A 27152-nucleotide genomic window follows, 5' to 3' on the forward strand; every position below is an offset into this window, starting at 1 on the left:
CAGGAACAGCCCTTAGCTGAAACATCTCAATCCTCAAAACTGCAAGGAACTGAGTTCTTTCCACACCCGAAAACAAATCCTCCCTTAAAGCATCCAGAAAGGAACAACCCTGTCAACACGTTGATTTTAGCCCAGTGGACCCATGTCAGACTTTCACCCATGGAACTAAGATAATGTTCAAGCCTCTGAATTTGTGGTAATTTGTTAATGAGAGAAAAGGTAGGTGTGGGAAGGTCAAGGAGGGACATAAAACAATCTATGAAAGATCAAATTTCTTAGAAAATCTTAATGCTTTGTGCATGCTTTAGGAATAAGAATAGGAGAAAACTATTCCAAAGTGGGAAAGCAATTGGAAACCAATGGCAGCAAAAGAACAGAGGCCGATGGCCAATGAGGGAGCCGTCTGCTCACACTCAAAAGATCTACTTGTCTATCACCTACACTTACTGAAGCCAAAAACAGAGGTCAAGGAAGAGGCCTGGAAAGGAAAATCCCCACTCTTACAGCTCATTAAATTCATTATGGAACAGCGATTGTTCTTGTTACAGCCTCCATGGAAGATCCCTGAAATTGTCTTTTTTCACCCACCTAAAAAGACCTTATATGTGTTTTGTTTTTTTAAAAAAAAGGACTCTTCAAACACTGCAGAAAAACTATGCCTTATTCAACTCAGCCTCAAAAAATTCCTTATGGTGACAGTTTCACCTTGGCTAGGTACAGGTAACAAAGTAAAAGGCAAATTGATGAAGGAAAAGTATTTGAGTGTATTTCCTTTCATATCCTGAAGTCAATATAAATTCACTTTATAAGAAGAATCCCCTCTTAGAGGACACATAGCCATCCAGTTTAAAGATTTTATTTCCTACCTTCATTTGTAGTTAGATATAACCATGTGATTAGATTCTAGCTGCAGAGAGGCATGAAAGTTGGAACAATCCCTCTGCTTTGCTGGGATTTAGACAATGGCTTGAGCAATGATTGCTGTGTTGGACCACGTAATTTTGAATTGAAACCATGCAGTGGTAAAACAAGATAGAGGAAACGATTTTCTAGCATGGGACAGCTAGACCTACCAGTTCTATGCTAAATAGCCACATGGAACATCTACTAGTCTTATACGAACGCCTTTGGACTTGAATATGAGGGAGAAGTAGATTTCTGTATTGTTTACCTCTCTTATTTTGAATTTCCTTGTTCCCTACAGTTGAGCCTGGTCCTATGTAATAGTGCTGTCTTACAGTTACTAGCTCATATAAAAGGCAGCGAATCAGGAATTAGCTGTAAACTTCTACATAGAACATCTAATGCTTCTTATTGGACTAAGAATATTAAAAACAGTTTAAAACCACATGTTTTTGGAATTAGTGATGATGATGGTACATATACTAAAAATACACTAAATATCACTGAGTTAAATACCTAAAAGGATGAATTTTATGGTTTGTGAGTTATATTTCAAAACATTTTTTAAAAATCTTAAAATGGCCAGACCAGGCGGTGGCGCAGTGGATAGAGCGTCGGACTGGGATGCAGAGGGCCCAGGTTCGAGACCCCGAGGTTGCCAGCTTGAGTGCGGGCTCATCTGGTTTGAGCAAAAGCCCACTAACTTAAACCCAAGGTCGCTGGCTCGAGCAAGGGGTTACCCCGCCTGCCTAAGGCCCGCGGTCAAGGCACATATGAGAGAGCAATCAATGAACAACTAAGGTGTTGCAATGCGCAATGAAAAACTAATGATTGATGCTGCTCATCTCTCTCCGTTCCTGTCTGTCTGTCCCTCTCTCTGACTCACTCTCAGCCTCTAAAAAATTTAAAAAAAAATTTTTTTAATCTTAAAATGAATCAGTGAAAGCATTAAAATGTTTAAAGTTTTGACTTTAATTAAAACTGCTATTTCTGTGGGAGTTGAGATTAAGCAACTATCAAATAAAAAACCTTTAACATAAACCCAGATGGTTTAACTTGTAACTATTCTGATATATCCCCCTTTTAAGTTTGCTTCTATTTTATTCATTTCCAGATTCAGATTTTGCATTTTTTCAATAGCATGTTTTCATCTTGTCTCCTGAAACAGCCCCTCTGTTGAGGGCTTCTGATACAATAAAAAACTGTTGCCCTGGCCAGTTGGCTCAGTGGTAGAGTGTCAGTCTGGCGTGCGAAAGTCCCAGGTTCGATTCCCGGCCAGGGCACACAGGAGAAGTGCCCATCTGCTTCTCCACCCCTCCCCCTCTCCTTCCTCTCTGTCTCTCTCTTCCCCTCCTGCAGCCAAGGCTCCATTGGAGCAAAGATGGCCCGGGCGCTGGGGATGGCTCCATGGCCTCTGCCTCAGGCGCTAGACTGGCTCTGGTCACAACAGAGCGACGCCCCCTGGTGGACATGCCCGGTGGATCCTGGCCGGGCGCATGCGGGAGTCTGACTGCCTCCCCGTTTCCAGCTTCAGGGGGAAAACAAAAACAAAAACAACTTCCATTGGTTGAAGAATGCTTACTCCATAGCCATTGTTGCTATGAATATGATTATTAGTTATCTTCAGTTTCAGTGCAGGAAGAGCCTGTTATAGGATTCAAGAAAATTAGTTTTTCAATCTATAAATATAAGAACTAATGAACATGTCATAAACTCTAGAACTTATTCTTTGGTTTACATGTTTTAAGACAACAGAATCCCAGTTTTGAACAAGTATATTTTTAATTATTGATGAAGATAACTGATTCTGGATGAGGTTACAGCAATATCCCATGAAGGTGACTTTTAATATAACATGATTGGCCCTGGCATGTGACTCAGTGGATAGAGCATCAGCCCAGTGTATAGATGTCCTGGGCTTGAATCCCAGTCAGGACACAAAGGAGAAACAACCATCTGCTTCTCTCCTCCTGCAGCCAGTGGCTTCATTGGTCCAAGCACATAAGCCTCAGGTGCTAAAAATAGCTCGGTACTTGGGCATCAGTCCTAGATGGGGGTTGCTGGGTGGATCCAAGTTGGGCTGTATGTGGGAGTCTTGCTATCTCCCCTTTTATCATTTAATATAAGTATAAAAATAAATTATTTCAGATAATGAAAATAATGTCCGTTAATGCTATGTAAACTAGATTTCTATGGAAAAACTTCATTAACTACACAAGTCTAGGAAGGGATCTAAAAAGGTTGTAATTACAGAAGTGGAAAATAATGAGAGCATTTCACTTGTAAATTGTTACTATTTGTTTTAATTGGTTCAAATTATGAAGTTTGAAAATATATTTCTCAGTATAGTCATTTTAATTTTTGCTCATTGAGAAATCTAAGATATTTTTTATAACAGCAAACTTACCCACTTTCTCATATTCAAAGTTATTTGGTAAGCATTCAAGTCAAAATTACTAAATTATAAAACTAAACTTGTTTCCTATCAGCTATCATTTAAACCATAGTTTATTTGTACTATTACAAATCATTGATAATGTTTAGACTAATAAATAATATTTTAACACCTTTTTAATTATTTATAAATCTTATAACAATTCTATGTTAAGAAATGTAAGAATACCTTTATATTAACTCCATCTAAAGTGCTTTTTTGAACTGTCACTGGCTCTGAAGTTATTACAGTGATGAATTTCATTTCTTTCCAAAGTGGCTATGCTCCCAGGATACAGTTCAACCCCAGCACCCTGTAAATAAAAAGCAAATAAAACAATCTATTCAACACAAACATACCTCTCCAAAATTTTCTTAAGATTTGAAAGTTACAATTTTATAATACATAACACTAAGTTACATGAAAATACATGATAGTGCAAGCAACACTATTATATAGATGTTTTAAAATTGTGGGAAACTTATCCGTGTTTGGAGAGTCTTAAGCCTAGAAAGAAGTTATGTTGCTCACCACCCAAATGGAGTCTCTAGAAGGGAGTCAAAGTTTTCTTTAATTCTTTGCATTTATAAAAATTTACTTATATATCCTCTCTCCTTTTTTTTTTTTTTTTTTTTTTTAAAGATTTTATTTATTCATTATAGAGAGGGGAGAGAGAGAGAGAAGGGGGGAGGAGCAGGAAGTATCAACTCCCATATGTGCCTTGACCAGGCAAGCCCAGAGTTTTGAACCGGCAACCTCAGCATTTCCAGGTTGACGCTTTATCCACTGCGCCACCACAGGTCAGGCCCTCTCTCCTTAAAATGCTGCTAAAGTCTGTTTACTCATTTTAGTGATAAGATCCTCGCATTTTTCTGCTTCCTTTAATCTTATTTCTAGTTCAACTTTCCAGTCCTTTAATGATCTTTGTATTTGTTACTTGAAGACTCAAACTGTCAGAACTAATCACAATACCTTACAACACTGTCTGACAGCTTATAAGTACTATTTCTTTTTAAATAAGCCATCAGGTAATTGATTCATGATCTATTTTATAGCCACTGATTCCTATATTTTCTTTTAAAAAATCACATAACGCAAAGCTAACAATTTCTTACTTTGGACTTAGGCAGATCACTTTTCCTCAGTGTACTATGACATTCTTGTACTTGTCCTCATTTTGTTTATTTTCATTAGTTTCTAAGCTTAATTATAATTCCAAGATGAAGTAATTGTTACCTGTTGTTTGTATATTAAGATCACTCAAAATTATAGATAGTCCTGTACAGCCATGGTTTTTAAAATGAACTATCTGGGGCCCTGGCTGGTTGGTTCAGCTGTAGAACATCTGCCAACCCAGTGAAAGTCCCAGTTTGATTCCCAGTCAGGGCACACAGGAGAAGCGCCCATCTGTCTCCACCTCTCCCCCTCCTCCTTCCCTCTCTTTCCCTCCGGCAGCCATGGCTCAATTGGAGCAAATTGGCCCTGGGCGCAGAGGTACCAGTTATTTCACTGGTACCTGGGCACCAGTCATTTCACTGTCTATAATTGTCAAAGCAGCTCCTGTAAGCACACACACTCCTGTTCCTTCACATTTTAATACAGTTTTCTAGAGTCATGTGACCAGACTCCACCACCACAATACCGTCCACTGTCCCATGTTGTATCAAAGATAGATGTATTAGTTTCACATTGTCAGCTTTGGATACCACAAAACTGTCATGAAAAGGTTCAGAAGTAATCAATTTCCTCTCTCTTTCCAACTCCTGAATCATAGGGAAAAATACATAATTAAATCAGTAGTCCCAAAGTTTAAAGCCCTTTGGTCATTCACTAATACTTGCTATTACGAAGTTTTTCTTTTCACATATTTTAATAAGTAATATTTGTAACAATTCAGTTGTTAACTAATTAGAGACTTACCTGTAATATAATCTTTTGTCTATATTTTGGTGCCAGATTCTGGATTTATAGTTCATCTAAATCTAGCTATGATATTTATTTAACATATGCTTTCCACTACATATTTCCTTAAATTACATAATCATTCTACACAATATCTAAGACACAAAACGTATCTTACCATAACCTAGTTTTAAAACCATAATAAATTACCATACTGATAAAAAGCGGGCAGAGACTCTTGAATTAGGTGACAAGAGTAATGCAGTCATATCCCTAATTTTGCTCCACAGTAGTCAAAACAATCACCTAAATTTAACATCAACCCAAAATGAGTTGAAGCTTCAAGGCTACACATTTTTAAAATTACAACCACGAACCTTATTCATGTAGTTCAGCAAAATACTACTGATTATAATAATAAAAATCGAGTGCAAGTTTTGCTCAGTTTTTGCATAGATAGGCAAAATTTACATAACCTGTTCTTTTGGCCAGTGGGAATACATACTCATGCTACAACATAAAAGGGCAAGAGTAAAGGTACTAAGTATGTTCAGAACCTTAAGAAAAAGTTAATAAACTGCTTTTATACTTCTATTTTAGTGAGTTTGCATGTGAATTAACCTTTTTTAGAAAATACTGAGTATATTTTAATATAGCCTTACATTTGGATTTCCCTCTAAAATGATATGAAGTACAGTGGAGGCAGACAAGAAGAAAGCTGTTTGGTAAAAACACAGATAGTGCTAATAGAAAATATTATAAGCAGATGTTTTATTTTTTTTTCTGGTTTTGATCATTTATTGAGAATCTGTGCTACATTTTCATGGGGTAAAAGTAGTCTCATTGATTTGCTCTGATACAGTATAGCCAAACAAGGTCATCTGTACAGACAACATACACATGAAAAAATCTCAATTGTAAAAGGCACATAAGGGATTTTTGTGAAAGATAAACCCTGTTCTAATTTTTAATAATTTGATTAACCATGTTTATAATATACAATCTACACATCACTATAAAATCTGCTAACCCTTTATAATGATGTCATCAGTCAATAAAGCAAGATTTACAGCTTGATATTCTCCTGGAAAAATAAGTACTGTGTCTCCACTATAACAACTCTCCAAAGCCAAATCCAAATCATTGTGCTATTGGAGAAACATGTCTGAAGAGAAGTCCTTTACCTGAAAAGAAGAAATAAAACAGCACACCTTCAACAGGTGAAAACTGGAAGGTCATTTTAGTCACTTATTGGTAACGTGCTCTTCCCAAGACTTAATCGTGTACATAAATAATGCACTGTAGTTATTATATGTGTTTATGTTTGTTAAATGTTCAAAGCATCAGTCCATCATTTAAGAGAGTGGTGAAATGAGAATTTTTTTTTATGATCACTAGTAATTTTACAGCTATTAAATACTGTGTGCCAGGAGTCATATTTTGAATTTTACCTGTTATCTCCTAAGCATCACAACAGTTCTTTGAGGGTAAAGTATTACTGTTCTTTTAAAAGGTTAAAGAAATTGAAACAATGAGATTACAGTATTTCTCCATAATCCCATGTATAAGACGCATCTTAATTTTGGGGCCCAAAATTTGAAAAAAATATATTACGTAAAGTTGTTGAACTCAAATTGTATTCATCATAAAATTCATTCCCACGAAAAAGCGGGAAATGCAAGTAAAAAAATCTGCAACTACTATATAAGACGCTCCCAGTTTTTAGACCCCAAATTTTTCAAAAAGGGTGCGTCTCATTTATGGGGACATTCGGTAAGTTGTTGCCCAAGGAAACAGCAAAATGAGCAGTGAAGCTAAGCTTTAGGCCTAGGTTCCTCTGACACCAGATCTCTTTTCATATACTTTTTAGTTTTCTTTAACTCAGACTAACCCTACAATTTTGGTAAATCCACAAAATCTTATGTAGTAAAGGTTGTAGAACTAAAAAAAAAATACAATATTAGGAATTTTCACTTGGGGATAGAAAAGCGTAGAGGGCTTCATTATTAGTGCCATGAAGAGTGAGGAACTATAAATTTGGAAACTAAAAATATACTCTGAAAAAATACCTATTCTTTTGTTTTAATAGAGCATTATCTTTCATATATATTTTTTTTTTTCTTGTTAGAAAAGCAGGTTAAGACTGCCTCATTTTAATTTAATTACTTCTTTAAACACCTTATCTCCAAATACATGTGGTTACATTCTGAGGTACTGGGAGTTAAGACTTCAACGTATGAATTATGGGGAGAGACAACTCAGTCCATAGTGTCCCCTAAGATCAAAAACAAGACAAAGATGCCCACTTTTAACATCGATATTCAACATTATATTAGCCAGAAGTTCTATACAAAGCAGTAAGATAAGCCTAGAAAGGAAGAAGGAAAACTATATGCAGACAACAGGATCCTATATATCCTATACATAGAAAATCCCAAAGAATTCATCAAAAATGTGTAATAACTAATAAATTCAGTGAAGTTGCAGGGTACAAGATCAACTGTTTTGTTTCTGTATACAAGCAATGAATAACCTGAAAAGGAAATTAAGAAAACAATTCCATTTACTATAGCATCCAAAATAATGAAAGATCTAGGAATAAACTTTAACCTCCATAAAAGGTGAAAACCTGTATGTCAAATACTACAAAACATTGCTGAAAGAGATTAAAGAATAAATCATTGGAAAACCCCATATTCATGAATTGGAAGATTTAATATTGCTAGAATGGCACTACCAATTGATCTCCAGATTCAATGTAATCCCTATCCAAATTCCAATGCTTTTTTTTTTTTAGAGAAATGGAAGAGCTCATTCTCGAATTCATATGGAATTACAAGAGACCTTTAATATCCAAAACATTATTGGAAAATAAAAGTTGGAGGTCTCACACTTCTGATTTCAAAAATGTCTACAAAGCCACAGTAATCAAACTGATACTGTCATAAGGATAAGCATTTAGACCAATGGAACAGAATTGAAAGCCTAGAAATAAACACACACCACCATCATGGCCGACTGATTTTCTAAAGGTTGCCAAACCTGTCCAGTGGGTAAAGAAAGGAGTCTCTTCAACAATGGTGTTGGAATAATTGGATAATTGACTATGCAGAGGGATGAAATTGGACTTCATACTATATATAAAAAAAACAAACCTAAAAATGGATCAATGACCTAAATGATAAGATCTAAAACTGTAAAAACTCTTACCCCCAATTTACGAGTGAGAAACTGAAGAACTGATGGGTAAATAAATGACTTGTTGAAAATCACACAACTAAGGAAGTGGCAAAGCCAGAATCTGAATCCCAGCAGTTTGACTCCAGAGCCCATGTTCTTAATCCACACAGCACACAGATATTTACCTATCTTTTAAAGCACTCTGCAAATAAGGAAATCGAGGTTCAGAGGTTAGGCAGCTTGCCCAAGATTACATAGTTACTAAGTGGTCTTGGAGAAGCTATATAAACTGGGTGATCTGACTACAAAGTCCATTTTTTTCACTGTGCTGCTTATGAGACCACCAGCAGGATGATGAATGTGGCAAAAACTGTTTCAGGAGAGAGTACAGAGCAGGCAGAACGCTGAGTCAGGAATCTTCAAAGTTGGGAAAGCTGTTCAAGGCTGTATACACAGCTTGACTACTATCAAATATTTTGTCAACCTCAAAGGTAAGTATAAAATCAAAGATCTGAGCAAATGGGAGCTGATGCTGCCTTTTCAGCTGATCCTCACCTCCCAAGTTCATGGCCATTTACTTACACACAGAAGAAAGAGCTGCAAAGCACTGGATAAAAAGCAAGAAACTTCTCATGTAGGAAAATAAAGTTAGAAACAGATTTTTTTTTTTCTTTTTTTGTATTTTTCTGAAGCTGGAAACGGGGAGAGACAGACAGACTCCCACATGTGCCTGACCGGGATCCACCCGGCATGCCCACTAGGGGGCGACGCTCTTCCCCTCCAGGGCGGCGCTCTGTTGCAACCAGAGCCACTCTAGCACCTGGGGCAGAGGCCAAGGAGCCATCCCCAGCGCCCGGGCCATCTATGCTCCAATGGAGCCTCACTGCAGGAGGGGAAGAGAGAGACAGAGAGGAAGGAGAGGGGGAGGGGTGGAGAAGCAGATGGGCGCTTCTCCTGTGTGCCCTGGCCGGGAATCGAACCCAGGACTTCTGCACGCCAGGCCGATGCTCTACCACTGAGCCAACCGGCCAGGGCCCAGAAACAGATTTAAAACAAAAAAAAAAAAGAGAAGCAAAAATAAAAATGAGAAAATAAGGCAGGAGATAAACACAAAATCTGTACCTTTTTATAAAGATGTTGGAAAGATAATTGGTAGAACAGTTAATGTTGAATAATCTGGTCCAATAAGCAATATGGGTAGGACAAGAGACAAGACCAGTCTAATAAACCAGTTTTATAACTCACGCCCCTCCCTGCTGGACTTCTTTCAATTTCTCACACATACTTACTCTTCGTCAAGCATGCACTCATTGACTAATTCAACCAAAACAGTTGGGTACCCACCACGTGCCAAGCTTCATGCTACATGATGGATGTATAGTCATTATATAGCCTTTGCTCTCAAGCAGCTCATATTCTAGTAAGAGATGGACATTCAGTAGATTCCAACAAAAGGTATTAAATACAGACATGAAAAGGGAAAGGGCAGGGTGCTGTGATCGTACACAGCAGTCTCATGTATTCTGGAAGGTTGAGAACGGCTGGAAATGACAGTATACATAGGATGCGGTGTTCCTGAGGGAGGACGTGGATACGTGGAAGTGAATACAAATAGAATAACTTTCAGAAAATTGTAATTAGCAGCTGGGTGCACAGTGGTACCATTTATTGGAACAGGGAACTCTGGAATATAAACAAGTCAATAAATAAGATCATGAATTTAATTGTGGAGATTTGAATTGAAGTGAGATCAGCAATAGGCAGTTGGACATACAGGTGTGGGGGTCAGCACAGAAACCTGTGCTGTGGATGCACATTTTAGATCATCATAGATATAACTGAAGTCATGGGTAGAGAGCAGAGAAATCACTTAGGGATAACAGTGCAGAAAAAAGTCCCAAGCACTTAGAAGACAGAGGAGGGATAAAAAGCATCTAGAATGTATAAAGAAGCAAGACTATGGGTCTGGTTCACCCCTGTATTTCCATCAGATGCATTCTTCCTCATATTTGTCTCTGTCCTCTCCATACTTCCAGCAGAGCGCCTGACAACAAAGGTTAGTACTCAGCAGATAATGGTTGACATTTATTCCTTTAGTACTTACGAGATGCCAATCACTACGATGGATGTAATGGGGGAAGTAAGGCATACATAAGTCAGACAAGAACCCTACCCTCAAAGAGCTCCCTTTCTGATTATATGTGGATAAACTTACACGAACAAATAAGAACACAGTGTATTTCTTACCATGTCAGTAGTCATCACTTTTGCTACAACATGTGTTAGTCTTTCCAAATTCTTTTTCCTTTCCTGTGCCTCAGAATTCTTGAGAAAAAAGGTCCGTGGACTCTAAAGTTGATACCATTTATGATTAAATTAATGATGGAAAAAGATTCAACAAGCTATACTAACTTAGAAAATAAAAACTTGGTATTAAGCATCTTTGAGAAATACATTTCACTAATTTTATGCTCCTGGAAAGCAATGAGCAACTTGAGAACAATGAATGGTTAAGATCTTTTATTTATTTATTTTTAACTTACTTTTATTTATTCGTTTTAGATAAGAGAAGCAGGGGGGGGGGAAGGGGGGAGAAGCAGGAAGCATCAACTCCTATATGTGCCTTGACCAGGCAAGCCCAGAGTTTTGAACCAGCAACCTCAGCGTTCCAGGTCGACACTTGATCCACTGCGCCACCACAGGTCTGACTGGTTAAGATATTTTAGATAACTGAGTGTTTAAACCTTTGAAATCTAAAATCTTTTCATTTTAATGGTTTATACCCAAAATCTGTATGCAACACACTACATACAGTACCTAAGTCCCCTCAACTCTTCAATACAGTAGAAAAAATTCCTGATCATACTTTCATAATCCACTGAATGAATTGTAGACTCACACAAAGCAGAGGTGGGTTGAAGCATAAGAATGTTTTAGGGTACGTCTAATTTTAGATGCACTGTTAAATTAACAGATTGTTTTGTTTCAAAGGATAGGGTCTCCATAGAAATTCTAGCTTCTCTCTTAGCTGTTTTTATATTGTTTGCTATTCAGTACTTTTAATTCCATTCTTTCTCTTTTTCCTTTTCTTTAAATTTCCTGTCCTTTGTCTCTTAATCATTTAAGTGTCATCAAAAGAAAGAAAAGAAATTTGAGTATAACTTTTATCATTGCTGTCAGAGAAGGGACACTCCATTTCCAATAGATGTGGATGTACCATTACTCTCCCGAAGTATAAACTTTTGGGTTCTCTGTAGCACTCTGATTACTGCTTGATGATAACAGGGTACAGCTTTAATACCGATATTTTTCCAGTTATATTTCACTTATCAAATATTTTGTGAAGTTTAAATTCTCAGGAAACTGGTTATAATACTAATTGATTGTGAGAGTTATTAAAACGTGTATTCCAACATTTTAGCAATGTCTCCCAAAGCAAAAGTTTCATTTAACATTTCAAAATCAGATCCACTTAGCATTTTTATACGAATTTAAGCAAGTGGTTTTGATATTGAGAAAGGGAACTACTCAGACATTTTTCCCCACCATATACCCGATTACTAGTTGCTCAAAGAAGAAAGCATCCTACATACAGGATATAACAGTAATCATGCAATCCTAGTTTTAAAATCAGATGTATATATCAGTGTCTTTTAATCAAACTGATTAAGGTATAATTTACACAGACATTCATTTTAAGTGAATCATTTCATGAGGTTTCAAAATATACACACATTTACCTCAATCAAAACAATCAAGATATAGAATATTCCCATCACACTCAGTGTTGTATTTAAACACTCATCGCCAAACCCAAGGTCACCTTAGTTTCTGCCTATGTTTTCTTTTAGAAATCTTATAGTATTGTTTTACATTTAGGCCTACGGATCACTTTGAGTTAATATATGGGAGACCAATTTTCTTGTGGTAAATATGGTAATGTTAACTCACAAGCTCAATCTGGAAATTCTTGGTTCTTTTCTGTAGTTTCCATTTCTCTATTGAGATTTTCTATGAACTTATTAACACAATATTTTCTGTTAATTCTTTAAACATATTCATGAAAATTGGTTTGAAGTCTGATAAATCCAACATCTGAGCCCCCTTAAAAATCAGTTTCTATTAACTTTTTTCCCAAGTATGGAACTAACATTCTGGTTTCTTTGCAGGTCTATTAATTTTTGGTTGAGCACTGGAGATTTTGGATAATATATATAATATATTTTAGTAACTCTAGATTGTGTTATGTTCTTCTAAAGATTGTTAGTCTTGTATTCAACCAGAATACAAAAGAAGGGGCTTAGCAATTTAGTATGAAATAGAAGTTTTTTGGCTCCATTCAAGATTTTCCATTAATTTGGGGAACATGAGCAAGAAATCCTGTTTCTGCCCTATTTAACACAAAGACAGAAATATATACTTTTACTGCACAGCAATGTAAAAATATTTTAATAGATTTGGAAGTATTCTAAAGGAGAATGATGCTGGTTAAATCTATATTGTTTTATTTATCATAAAAAACAACTCATGTTGGTTAGAAAAGCAGAAATTATGAGGTAGCCAAATTAGGCAAATCTCTTTACTTTGTATATTATATGTGGAGGAAGTCTACCTCCCTTCTTATGTTTTGGCCATAATCAAGAAGATGAAGGTGAAAGATAAGAAAAAGATCAGATCTATGGGATTTTTTTCATTAAAAAATTGTTCAGTCGCCTGACCAGGCGGTGGCGCAGTAGATAGAGCGTTGGACTGGGATGCAGAGGACCCAGGTTCGAGACCCCAAGGTTGCCAGCTTGACCGCGGGCTCATCTGGTTTGAGCAAAAAGCCCACCAGCTTGAACCCAAGGTGCTGGCTCCAGCAAGGGGTTACTTGGTCTGCTGAAGGCCCACGGTCAAGGCACATATGAGAAAGCAATCAATGAACAACTAAGGTGTTGCAACGCGCAATGAAAAACTAATGATTGATGCGTCTCATCTCTCTCCATTCCTGTCTGTCTGTCCCTGTCTATCCCTCTCTCTGACTCACTCTCTGTCTCTGTGTAAAAAAAATAAAAAAAAATAAAATAAAAATTGTTCAGTCAATAAGCTATATAAAATAATTTTCCAATATTGGTAGTTGCACCTTATGCTTATCTCATATTTTGGACATCTAATTTTATAATTATATCAATCAAGGTAACATATATAACTTAAGTGGCATGATAAAAGAATGACCAAACAATAGTTTATTTTCCACTTAAAATAGAGCAAATTGCCTGACCAGACGTGGCGCAGTGGATAGAGCATCAGACTGGGACGCAGAAGACCCGGGTCTCCAGCTTGAGCATGGGCTCATCAGCTTTGAGCAAGGCTCACCAGCTTAAGCCCAGGATCACTGGCTCGAGCAAGGGGTCACTTGGTCTGCTGTAGCCCCCCCCCCAACAAGGCACATATGAGAAAGCAGTCAATGGACAACTAACGAACTGCAACGAAGAATTGATGTTTCTCATCTCTCTCCCTTCCTGTCTGTCTGTCCCTATCCCTCTCTCTGACTCTCTCTGTCTCTGCTAAATAAATAAATAAATAAAATAGAGCAAATTATTACCGGAGATGTAAATCATCCCACATTTTCAATAATCTACAGAGCATTTCTATCTCATAGTATTTTTGCCAGCATTCAACAGCCTCTGCTGCTGACCCATCTTCTTTAATATTGTTCTGATACTCAGAAAGCTCGACACACTTGTTTTTATATTTCTCCAAAGTTTTTCTGTAACATTGTGCGATAGGACCAGGTATTGTTCCATCTTATATCACACTACCTGAAAAGTATCAATATAGTTACAATGTTGATCTCATATAATGTGCTGAACAAGGTTTTAAGTATACTTACAAATTAATTCTTTCTTCAGTCAAAGCAGTATAATGCTCACAATTTTTTCCATCCCAGTCTCTCCAAAGAAAGTCATTAAAAAACCTGTGATAAATCAAATTAAGATGAAAGTGATCAAAACCAGTACCACATTTAGGACTAAAAAGACATTCTGATGTCAGAATTCTTTTTACATGAATTCTAACTTCTAAGAAAAATATTTTTAAATGACCTTTCAATAAATGAATATTAAAAGTAAACTTTAAATTTTTGATTATCTGGATTCTATTTTAGGTTACTACAGACTAAATAATGTTCTGAAGTGGAATTGTAAGTTTCATACATTTGGGTGATTATTTTGTTCACCAAAAAAATACTTAAGATATCATCAACTTTGTATATTGAGGGGGGAAAAAGCATTAGAAAAACAAAAACATGCCCCAAAATATTCTGTATTAAGTTTATGGATAGCTTCTCAAATTGTACCAGATTATAAGAAACAATCGTATTGTGAATGACATCTAGTATTTGTAATGCCCTTAAATGGCTCTGCCCCTCCGGGGCGTCGCTCTGCCCCGACCAGAGCCACTCTTGCACCTGGGGCAGAGGCCAAGGAGCCATCCCCAGCGCCCGGGCCATCTTTGCTCCAATGGAGCCTCGCTGCCGGAGGGGAAGAGAGAGACAGAGAGGAAGGAGGGGGGGAGGAGTGGAGAAGCAGATGGGCACCTCTCCTGTGTGCCCTGGCCGGGAATCGAACCCAGGACTTCCGCACGCCAGGCCGACACTCTACCACTGAGCCAACCGGCCAGGGCCACAAGAGACTGTTTTAACTGACTTACAAAAATGTTCATTAAAAACAGACAAACTGAATTCAGCAGTGAGTAAAAATTAAATCAATAAATATTCACAGAATGCTTGTATGAACTAAACTTATATATTAAATTAAAATTTTGAATATGATCATTTTAATTTTCAGAAGTATAAAGCTGTCATACCTTACAACTTCCAAGGCCAAAGCAGTATCATGTATATCAGAATCTTGTCCTTCAACAGGGTACACTTCCAAGAGGGGCACGCTATGCTCTCGTTCTAAAATCTCATCAACCAAATCCCTCAGGATATTTGCTATATTAGAAGAAAAAGGCTCAGCAACAGAAACAGTCACTTTGAAACAAGATGATGAGCTTTGGTGTGGTGTGTACACCTAAAATAAATATTATAAAACTTGTAATTACAAATGACACAAGGACTTTTTTTCACATATATTAGCTACTTACAAAATTTTAAAAAACTTTTATGACTTCTCTAATAATCAATACAAAGTATAGATTAATATTAAATATCAATGTAAAATTTGAAACCCTATTTATTAAAGACATTAGATTTTAAGACTAATAAAAGGAATTGCACATCTCCTATATTATTTATTTCTAAGTTTCAGTTGCCAGACCTGGATTTTATAGAACAGTAATATTTTAAAAGTACTTTTTTGGAATAATTTTGCCATGAATGTATGCTTTTTTAAAAAAATTCTACTATTTATAATACATCATTTGTAAAAGAAAGGCTATTCAAATACAAAAAAATAATTGCTTGCCAGGGGTTGGATGGGAGTGAGGGCGATGAATAGAGCACAGAGACCTTTTAGAGCAGTGAAAATATTGGTATAATATATATTATAACGATGGATATATGACATTACCAATTTGTCCAAACCCATATGTACAACACCAAGAGTGAACCCTAGTGTAAACTATAGACTCTGGGTGATTAAGATGTGTCAGTGTTTTAGGTTCATCAATTGCAACAAATGTACCAGTCTGGTGGGGAAGGCTGATAAAGGGGAGTTACGCATGATTGCGGTCAGGGGGGTTGTGGGAAATCTTATCTTCCTCTTAATTATGCTTGAACTTAAAAATGATCTAAAAAATAATGTCTTTATAATTAACAGAACAAAAATATATTTCCAAAAAGTAGGTATAAAATTTGATAATACCTTATTAAATTTTAGTTTTGATTTTTTAAATCAGTATTATTTTCTTCCCACAAGGTCTTCTCTACCACCACTCTGGCAATGGGGTTAGTATGCCTTGATACAACTCAGCAAGGGTAGTCTCTATGATTTAAAAATATGCCATTCTTTATCTGTAAAAATACCACTAACTCCTTTTCCCATAGACCACAGAATTGAATTGTTTTCAGGTGCGTGCAATGCTATGTTTCAAACACAAGTTCTTCTTGAGAACAAAACCGAAGATTTGAAATTTCTAATCTGAGGTAGGGGTACCATTTATGATTGTAAATATTAGTGTCCATATGGGGATAAGTGACCTTTAAGGGAATCAAATTTATGATATCAACTGTGCCACAATGTTTTACCTACAGACATAGAAAAGCAAAATTTTCTCAGATGAAGGCTATTTAAAGGGTACTTTTTGTAAGAAAACATTTCAAAATATACTGCTAGTTTTCTTTCTTTCTTTTTTTTTTTATTTGAGACAGAGAGAGTCAAAGAGAGGGATAGATAGGGACAGACAATCAGGAACGGAGAGAGATGAGAAGCATCAATCATTAGTTTTTCGTTGCGACACCTTAGTTGTTCATTGATTGCTTTCTCATATGTGCCTTGACCGTGAGACTACAGCAGACCGAGTAACCCCTTGCTCGGGCCAGCGACCTTGGGTTTAAGCTGGTGAGCTTTGCCTGACCTGTGGTGGCGCAGTGGATAGGGCGTCAACCTGGAGGTGCTGGGGTCGCCGGTTCGAAACCCTGGGCTTGCCTGGTCAAGGCACATGTGGGGGTTGATGCTTCCAGCTCCTCCCCCCTTCTCTCTCTCTGTCTCTCCTCTCTCTCTCTGTCTCTCCCTCTCCTGGGCCTTCCAGCTCCTCCCCCCTTCTCTCTCTCTGTCTCTCCTCTCTCTCTCTGTCTCTCCCTCTCCTCTCTAAAATGAATAAATAAAAAAAAAAAATTAAAAAAAAAAAAATTAAGCTGGTGAGCTTTTTGCTCAAACCAGATGAGCCCACGCTCAAGCTGGCGACCTTGGGGTCTCGAACCTGGGTCCTGTGCATCCCAGTCTGATGCTCTATCCACTGCGCCACTGCCTGGTCAGGCTGATAGTTTTCTAATCCATTTTTTCTGTCCTAATCTATCATACTGGAGAAAAATGAAGGGAAATGGTGGGACAATCCCCAAATTTGTTAAAACCTAAATTACTAATTTTTAATACACTTTTGTTATTTTTACATTATTTGAGCAGTTAAAACTAAGCTAAGAACACTGACTGATACTACTAGATCACATTTAATAACTGTTTCTAGGTAAATGGGTACTTATATTCCTCCTAATCTTCTTTTTCACTAATTTGCTTAGAAACTTAAAATATAAGTAAGTTTTTTGCCAACTTCTGTTTAAGTATCAAAGCCCTAAATTAATAAGGTCATATTTTGGTCTTAAAAAGAGCTGATAATTTCACTCAAAAGAACAAAGGTCAGGTAAAAATTATTTACCTCAACTAGTATACCAACAAAAGGGATAGAAGCTTCCTCATATTTCACAAAGAACACCTCAGGTTTAATTTTCCAGACTCCAAGCCATTTATCTTTCAACTTTAATTTTTCTGATAGGTATTTACTACTCATAGTTTTATCAGCATCTTCTGCCTAGCAAAAGAAAATACACATATATGTGTAAAGTATATGAAATTCTGGATTTATATATAGATTTTACTGATTTCTACTTTAAATAAAAAATCAATATATTCTTAAGTAATGAAGCTGAAAAATATAGATTTGAGCTGAGTATATATTTAATGGAGAGGAAATATAAACATAGGAATTATTATTTTTTTTTACGAACTTTTTTTAAAATTTTTTTTATTTATTCATTTTAGAGAGGAGAGGGAAAGATAGATAGAGAGAGAGAGAGAGAGAGAGGAGAGACAGAGAGAGAGAAGGGGGGAGGAGCTGGAAGCATCAACTCCCATATGTGCCTTGACCAGGCAAGCCCCGGTTTCGAACCGGCGACCTCAGCATTTCCAGGTCGACGCTTTATCCACTGCGCCACCACAGGTCAGGCAAGAATTATTATATTTAAAAAGTTACTTTTCTGAACTTGAAAGCTGTAATGACAACTATTTAAAACATATTCAGTACATAAAAATTTTAAATAGAAGCCAATTCTGTATAAGAAATGAGTATATCAACCATTCAATATTTTCCCATTTGAGTTTTTTGATTCGTCTACTTCAAGGATGATAATCTAAGCTATATGAAAGTCATTAGACCCTGTTCAATTAATGTCACGATAGTTTTTCAATGCCTATGAGAGACCTAGCCTTCTCCAACCCTCAATATTAAAGTTGGTTATTAAGACTGTCCTAGTTTTATGATAACAGTGTTTTGAAACTTTTTTAATTATAAAATATGGTTAAGCTACAGAAAAATCTGAAAAAAATACAGAAAATATAAGGAAAACAAAATCACCCCTAATCTTGGCAGCCAGAATGTAACCATTGTTGATATTTTGGTGTATTTCCTTCCAGTCTTTTTTCTAGCATATAATTAATTCATCATACCTATGAATCGATGTTTTGTTTCCCGATTTTATTTTACTTAACATTATAGCATAGGAATAGCTACAGTTCTTGAAAATATAATTTTTACAGGTACATAGTTTTTCATTATATGAAGCCAAAAGTTCTTTACTGTCCCCATAGTTGGAAATAAGTTTCTAATTTTTAACTTTTATACATATCACTGCAATAAATATCTGGGTACATAAATTCTGCTGTAACTTAAAAAAAATAGGTCAGAAACATACAATATTCTATTCATTATTACCAGGTACAGTATATATCTTCTGTTGATAAGGCCTATCTAGCTTCATTTTTTTATAAGCTCTAAGAAAACCAGAAAAATTACTACTAGAGCTGTCCCTTTAACTGACAAATTTTCCATTTGACAGGTACCTAACTGCAATTCCTTTAGGTCAGGGCCTAGGTAACCATATATATGGTTAAAACCCTTTATTTGCCCTGGCTGGTTGGTTCAGTGGTAGAGCGTCGGCCTGGCGTGCAGGAGTCCCAGGTTCGATTCCCGGCCAGGGCACACAGGAGACGAGCCCATCTGCTTCTCCACTCCTCCCCCTCTCCTTCCTCTCTCTTTCTCTCCCGCAGCCAGGGCTCCATTGGAGCAAAGTTGGCCGGGGCACTGAGGATGGCTCTATGGCCTCTGCCTCAGGCGCTAGAATGGCTCTGGTCGCAACAGAGCAACGCCCCAGATGGGCAGAGCATCGCCCCCTGGTGGGCATGCGGGTGGATCCCAGACAGGCGCATGCGGGAGTCTGTCTGACTGCCTCCCTTTTCCAACTTCAGAAAAATGCACCCCCCAAACAAAACCCTTTATTTATATATATATGTAGGCCTATTTAAAGGTGGAAACCTTATAAATGTTAAATCAATTTGATTTTTTGAAATGCAGGTGTTTTTTGTGCCCCCATTACCCTAAGTGTTAGACCCCAATTCTCCTGGTGACCCCCCCCCCCCGCGCGCTGGATTCTGGTCCGTTTTCTGCCTCACCTCCTTACAACCCCGCAGCACATCGTCGCAATAGAGCGCCACCTTTTCGCCCCGCAACATGCCCCTCATGGGGGACTCGCAGACCGGGGGCAGTGGCCGCGCCTCCTCTTCGTCCTTCTCGGGCACAGGGGGAAGGGGCCCCTCTTTCTCCCCCCCCCCCCCCTCCCCGGGCCCTCTCTCCCAAGCCCTCGGCCTGAGACCCGGCAGGAGCTGCAGCCGCCGCCGGGCCGCCTCGCAGCCCACTTTCCTCTATCACTGGCCGAGGGGAGGCCACCACTGAGCGCGCCGGGGACACGCTGTTCCTCAGGGTCCCCGCCGCCTCCCAGGCCCCGCTGAGCGTGGAGACGGCGTTCTGGCCTCGCCTGCCCGGGCTCCCGGTTCGCCCCCAGTCCTCAGGCACCACAGCGCTGGACCCAGACGCCATCTCAGCGCCCCGAGGGCCAGCCAGCGCAACCGTTGGTCACCTTTCCCGCCCTGCGCTGCGCTGGCCAACGGGCGAACTGTGCCCGCAACGAGCGCGGTGGCTCGAGGGAGTCCCGCCGGGTGAGTTGGGGATGACGTGTCCGAGGTGGGCGTTGGGGATGGGTGGGGTGGGGCGGGGCGGGGCGGAGGGGAAGGTTCCAAGACAGGTGTCAAGGGGCGGAGCTGTAGTGGGGTGTGATGGCAGAGGGCGGGGCATGGTTGTGGGGGCGGGGCTTGGGCATGGGGTGTCACGGGTTGAGGTTCTGGACAGGTCGGCTGGAGTGGGTTGGACAGTGTTGACCTCAGTGCTGTGCCCTCACCCCCTTCTCCCTGGAATCACCCCGTGACAGAACTCTCACCCCTAGAGGAGGATTCCTTAGGTCCTCATACTTTTCTGGGTGATTGTGAGTCCACCTACAGGTCATCGTGACCTAACAAATGCGCCACCTACAGTTCCACACACGCCTATCTGCACAAACACAGCCTTCTGACTGGAATATTTATGCTTGTACTGGGAGGCAATAGTACCTGGCACCCTCCAGTAATTGCTAGAAGAGGCCCTTCTGACAAATCCAGCGACCTAGCGTTTCCCCAGCCTATTCACGTGGTTCCCAAATGAAGATTTCTTTACATATTAAACAAGACAGCCACTTTCTGCCAAGAAAAATAGGTTGGACTATTTTCATATCTCTGTTGTACTGCTCAAAGTTCTCTCTCACACACACACACACACACACACACACACACACCAAAAAAATTATGTAACAGTTAAACTGGACACACATTTCTAGCCAAGGAGTAATTAATGTGTGCAAACTATGAGCACTTTCACAATAAAAGTCTGCTCAAATACATTTAGAACAGAGACCACTGGTTTCTGTTATTTTACTCTGGGGCGCACGTTGAGCCAATTGGAATAACTTTTGTTTACCGTCTAGCTGGAGCGTTGCCCTGAGGCCCCGCCCCTAGGGAGCACAGCCTTGGGAAAACACCTGCCTTCCTCCACGCTCATTTGGAAGGACACTGTGTTAACTTTGGAGTTTATTTGGAGGAAAATATTAGTATTAATACTATGTTACTACAGTTCAAGGAATAATTATAACATTCATCATGTTTTGACTCTAAAGTTTTTCCTTTTGTCAGGAGTACTGGATTTTGTTTAAAATGATACCCAACTCGAGTTTGCACTCACTAGCAGTAAACTCTATTACTCTAGCGTTTCTTCAAAATGTTTGTTTTTAAATAAGTTGTAGTGGGGTTTTTCTTCTTCGGTTCAGAATAAGAGACCACTGGTCCTAGTCAAAAGTTCAAAAACAGCAACTCCCTGTACCCCCGCCCCCATGCAAACAATTATTTGTTAGGTAGTGCCAGGCAGTCCATAGATTCCAAATTTATCGAAATAAAAGAAATTCCTATCTTCATAATCCTAGTGAAGGGTGCAGATGGTCAATAGATTATTGTGTTTAGTAAGAACCATAAAAAAATTATATATATACTAGAAAACCCTGCGGTCATACGAAATGACCGCTGTTCTAGATATTATAAATTGTAATTAAAATGATTTGTGCAAAGGTGTCTGCTAATTCAAACTGAATTACCCAGGGCAGGCGGCGAGGATGCCCCTTTGCTTACTGCCCCACGGGGTTTCCCCCTTCTACTTGCTTAATTGCTTAAAGTAGAGTGCAATGAAGGAAACCACTGGCGGTACATTTCTTAAGAGCCACCGCTAGCTCAATAAATAAAGGTGATTTAAATAATAAAATGTTAATTCACATGTCAAAGATCTCTTTGTACACAACATTTCTTGTGTAGATCTTGCCATCATTTTTAAGCTGCCTTGCAGAGGACCATCAATTATTTTTAATTTTACCTCCGTTCTTTCACAAACTCTTGAATGGGCAACATAACCGTGTCCAAATGCAGGCTCGTGTAAAAAATTGCCAACACGCTTAAGCGTTTGGCCCTGAGACTTATTGATGGTCATAGCAAAGGCAAGTTTTAGAGGACATTGTCTACGTCTCAATTGAAACGGCAACCCTGTTTGAGATGCAGCCAAATCAATTCTTGGAATGACATGTATTTCACCTTTAGAGGAGCCAGTCAAAGACTTAGCTATTATGACATTATTTTTCAATTGGAGAACCTCTAGTCTTGTACCATTGCAAAGACCCCTTCTGGTGTTAAGATTTCTTAACAGCATAATAATTGCTCAAATCTTTAACCTCAGTTTGAGAGGTGGCATGCCAGAAGGCGGGCCTATTTGAATGCCGTGGCAACTTCACCCCATTGGCTAGTACAGTTACGCAAGCAACCAATAAGCTATCGGCGACAAACAGACACTTAAGCCGCATATAATAAAGATATACACACACACATATAATCTACATGAGGGTGGGGGAAGGAAAGGACCTTTCTTTCCAGAAGAATGGACATTTAAGCTATCTTGATTATTAAAACAGTCTCTGTTCCTGGAGCCCGTTTGGTCAATCCATACAGAAAAGAGTAAGAAAGAAGAAAATTTAAATCAGTTGTACTTTTAATGTCTGGCAATAACTACTGTTAGATTTTGGAATATTTTCTTTCAATTATTTTTTTCTATCACATTATTAAAAAGTTGACATATTAGCTTTTTATTTTTTTAACTTACATATCATAAGCATTTTCTTATCATTACAGATTATTTAAGCACATTATTTTCAATAGTTTCACATAATTTCTGTGTATGGATATAATTTTCATTAATTTAAACTATCAGATGTTTGGGTTACATTCATTTTCATAATAATAAATATTCCTTTAAAAATATTTATGCATAATTTTTTGCCAATATTTCAGATCCCCCCACCCAAGGAAATGTGGGATTCCTGAATCAGGAAGTGTAAACAGTTTAAAACTCTCAGTCTTGCCAAATTGTTTCCCAAAGTGGATGTGTTCATTTCTACCCTAGTTAGCAGATACAATTCCCATATAGGCTGCAATATGAAATGGAAGGAAGCTATAGGCACCTGAGTTAGGGGCAGAATGGGGGTTGGAGTAAATGTTCCAGGCAAGTGAGTTGTTGCTTTTACAGAGGGGTAAAACAAGTTGGTCTAGGTAGTTGGTATAGTTGGAATAGAGAGGCCAAATCGAGACAAAACATCAGGTTGGAGAGATATAATATGGCCTAAGCTATATCACAAAGGATCATGTGTATTATGTATGTAAGAGTTGAATTCTAGCCATATTAATAAACTCTCCTTTATTCACTCTCTGATCCAGCTCTTGCCAGTATCTGTGGGCCACTGCTTCAGTATCCTTCTCCTTCCTTGGCAGACCCAGTACTTTTGGAGCTGGGTTATGTCATATCTTAGCACTATTTATTGGACTGGTGGCCAAGAGGGAATATGGGGTGGATTCTCGGGGGTGGTACACATAATCCTTCAGTTAGAATCCTATTCATCATCTCCAAGCCCTAGGGACTCTAGCCTTTAACGGTGACAAGTGAGCTCAGAGGGTTCAGGGGAATCTGAGGATTCACTATTTTCAAATGTGTCAGGCAAGGTGGCACCATCCCAAGTCTCAGGATCTCACTCTTTCCCATTCAGAGCCTGGCTTTGGTTTGGTAATCCTGCTCCAGCTGAGAACTTGACCTTCTCTGGAATGCCATCAGGCTTATAAAAACCTGGAGCCCTCTAAAAATGAATAAATAAATTAAAAAAAAAATTAAACCCCTCTCCTCTCTCTCTCTCACCCTCTCTCTCTCCTCTCTAAAAGTGAATAAATAAATAAAAAAAAAAAACAAAAAAAAACACCTGGAGCCCCTCTTCTGTGCTTCAGAGTACTTTCTGCATGGAATAATAATAATAATAATAATAATCTGCAGAAGTTTCACATGCAGTGACAATGACATTCATATTTTTTATCCCCAGTACTTAGCCAACCCTTGGCACATAACTAGTAAAAGTTTTAAGAATTGCACCACTATAGGCCCTGGCCGGTTGGCTCAGCGGTAGAGCGTCGGCCTGGCGTGCGGGGGACCCGGGTTCGATTCCCGGCCAGGGCACATGGGAGAAGCGCCCATTTGCTTCTCCACCCCCACCCCCTCCTTCCTCTCTGTCTCTCTCTTCCCCTCCCGCAGCCAAGGCTCCATTGGAGCAAGGATGGCCCGGGCGCTGGGGATGGCTCCTTGGCCTCTGCCCCAGGCGCTAGAGTGGCTCTGGTCACGGCAGAGCGACGCCCCGGAGGGGCAGAGCATCGCCCCCTGGTGGGCAGAGCGTAGCCCCTGTTGGGCGTGCCGGGTGGATCCCGGTCGGGCGCATGCGGGAGTCTGTCTGACTGTCTCTCCCCGTTTCCAGCTTCAGAAAAATACAAAAAAAAAAAAAAAAAAAAAAAGAATCGCACCACTATAGAGACACAATAAATATTTTTTTAACTCCTGAATTGAAATGTGTATCTGTCCTCCTCACCCCTGAGGTTGTGACCTCCTTGATACCCAGGATTAGGTTGTGTATCTGTCCTCCTCACCCCTGAGGTTGTGAACTCCTTGATACCCAGGAGGTCTTTCTGGGATGATAAGAATGTTGTACAACTGACTGTAGTGATGGTTGTACAACTTTGAGAATATACTAAAACCCATGGAATAGTATGCTTTAAATGGGTGAATTGTATGGTATGTGAATTATACCTCACTTGAAAAAGTAAAAGGTATAGTACATTAAATGGTGGTAGGTGCTAGGGAGAATGAGAAAAGTATGAGGAGGGGTCAGCAGGGATGGGGGAGTTTGGGAGAGTGGGCTGGGGATACAATTTTTATACAGAATTGGGAGGATAGTTGACATTTGAGTAAAAATCTAAAGGAAGTCTAGAGGAAAATATTAGACTTTGACAGCTGCAAGGGAAGGAATGTTTTTCCCATCAACCAGTCATTCCCAGAGGGAAGTTCAGATACAAGCAACACAGGTAAACACAGAGCAGCTACAGTTTCACTACTTGAACTTGAACACTCCAATCAACAATTTGTTCCCAAATACTTTAATTTTTTTCTCTCTTAGAACAATGATCTTTCCCTCTTTCTTAACACTTTGACCTTGACTGTGTAAACAAATTGAATGGTGAAGACTATACTTTCAGGAATCATTTCTATAGTTTGTTACAAATTGAATGATGGGGGAATGCAGGAACAACTCTGTTGGAAGCTTGTAGGTCCTCAGTTTTTCCAGAAGAGGGCATCAGAGAGCTTTTGGGATGCTTAAGGGGTCTCATCCCAAAGGGTGGGGTGGAGCCTGAAGCATTCCTTGAGTCCTGATAGCCCCTGCCTCTGACTCAGAAGCAGGCTGCACAGCACTTTGCTAAAGGGCAAGTTCAGACACATTTCTCTAATGTCTAACACCTCTTTAACCTCAAACACGATGTTCTGCTAAATCTTCAAACTTTGACAATGTGTACTAACTCCCTGATACTTGTTTTGTGTTCTGGTTTTGTTTTTAGCAGTTTTTGAAATATATACAGGATTTTAATTTCTTTTTACATAGCCACACAAAAGTAAAGAATCACCAGACGTGTTTCAGGGCACAGCCTCCCGTGGTAAAAACTAATGGCCCAGACTTGCCTTAACAACTATCAGAAGTCATATACTTCAGTCTTGACAGTAAAGGACACTAAGAACGACAATAGCTAATTAGCTTACATTTGGAAGAGTGCATAGATATCTAATAGTACAGCAAACATATTTATTTAAAATTACTTTTAAATTTTATTTTCAATTACCGTTTACATTCAATATTATCTTGTTTTAGATTCAGGTGTACAGCTGAGTGGTTAAACAATAACATACTTTACAAAGTGGTCCAATGGTAAGAGTTCATTCTTTTCTATGGCTGAGTAATATTCTATTATATATGTAACTCCACTTTTTATCCACTCATCTACTGATGGACAATTGGGCTGCTACCATATCTTGGCTATTGTAAATAATGCTGTAATAAACATGGCAGTGCATATATATTCTTTTAAATTAGTGTTTTGGGTTTTTTTTTATCTATACCCAGAAGTGGAACTGCTGGATCATTAAAATTCTTATAAATTTTTTGAAGAATCTCCAAATTGTTTTCCAAATGACTGCACCAGTCTGCATTCCCACTAACAATGCATAAGGGTTCCTTTTCTCCACCGCCTCCCCAGCACGTATTTGTTGATTCACTGGTGATAGTCATTCTGACAGGTGTCAGGTTTGATGATTAATGACATTGAGCATCTTTTTATATGTCTATTGTCCATCTGTATCTCCCCTTTGGAGAAGTGACTATTCAGGTCCTCTGACAACTTTTTAATTGGATTTTTGTTACTTTGGTGTTGAGTTGTATGAGGTTGTTTTTTTTTTTTATCAGTTTTGGATATTAACTCCTTATCAGATGTATCGTAGGCAAATATGTTCTCTCATTCAGTGGGTTATCTTTCATTTTGTTGATTGTCTCTTTTGCTGTAGTCGCATTATTTATTTTTTCTTTTGTTTCCCTTGCCTCAGGAAATATATCAAGAACAACATTGCTAAGAGAGATGTCAGAGATTTTTACTGCCTATGTTCTCTTCTAAGAGTGTTGATTGACCATATAGGCATGGGCTTATTTCTGGGCTCTCTATTCTGTTCCTATCACTAGCAATTCTAAATCGTATTTCTTTTGGACTACTTCTTAACTAAGATTCATTTCATATGTATTAAAAGTCTAAGCCATCATATATTTTACTGGTGAAGACATTTCATAAGTCAACTGATTGGCTGCAGATTTGGAAGGCTCGCCTACTGCAGGGGTCACTTCTGGCTGAGAGGTCCCAGAGCCCTGGGTGCCCTGTGGTGTCGGCCAGATCTG

At 38.7% G+C, this 27152-nt stretch overlaps 1 protein-coding gene and 1 pseudogene across 1 annotated transcript; one reads left to right on the top strand and one right to left on the bottom strand.

The window, feature by feature from the left end:
* Positions 1 to 1954: 1954 nt before the first annotated feature.
* Positions 1955 to 20328, bottom strand: SHCBP1L (SHC binding and spindle associated 1 like). Its single transcript, XM_066255133.1, is given in 18 exon segments — positions 1955 to 2051; positions 2053 to 2105; positions 2459 to 2548; positions 3527 to 3556; positions 3558 to 3650; positions 4854 to 4935; positions 4937 to 5077; positions 5079 to 5100; positions 6270 to 6423; positions 10667 to 10713; positions 10716 to 10768; positions 14004 to 14207; positions 14209 to 14220; positions 14292 to 14375; positions 15266 to 15474; positions 17777 to 17929; positions 19846 to 20079; positions 20081 to 20328. Coding segments are annotated over 18 exon segments (1947 nt in total). The 5' UTR covers positions 20270 to 20328.
* A 5072-nt stretch (positions 20329 to 25400) lies between these two features.
* On the top strand, positions 25401 to 25511 carry LOC136327775 (small nucleolar RNA U3; annotated as a pseudogene).
* Positions 25512 to 27152: the final 1641 nt, after the last annotated feature.

This window comes from Saccopteryx bilineata, chromosome 2, assembly GCF_036850765.1.
Source record: "Saccopteryx bilineata isolate mSacBil1 chromosome 2, mSacBil1_pri_phased_curated, whole genome shotgun sequence".
NCBI lineage: Eukaryota > Metazoa > Chordata > Mammalia > Chiroptera > Emballonuridae > Saccopteryx > Saccopteryx bilineata.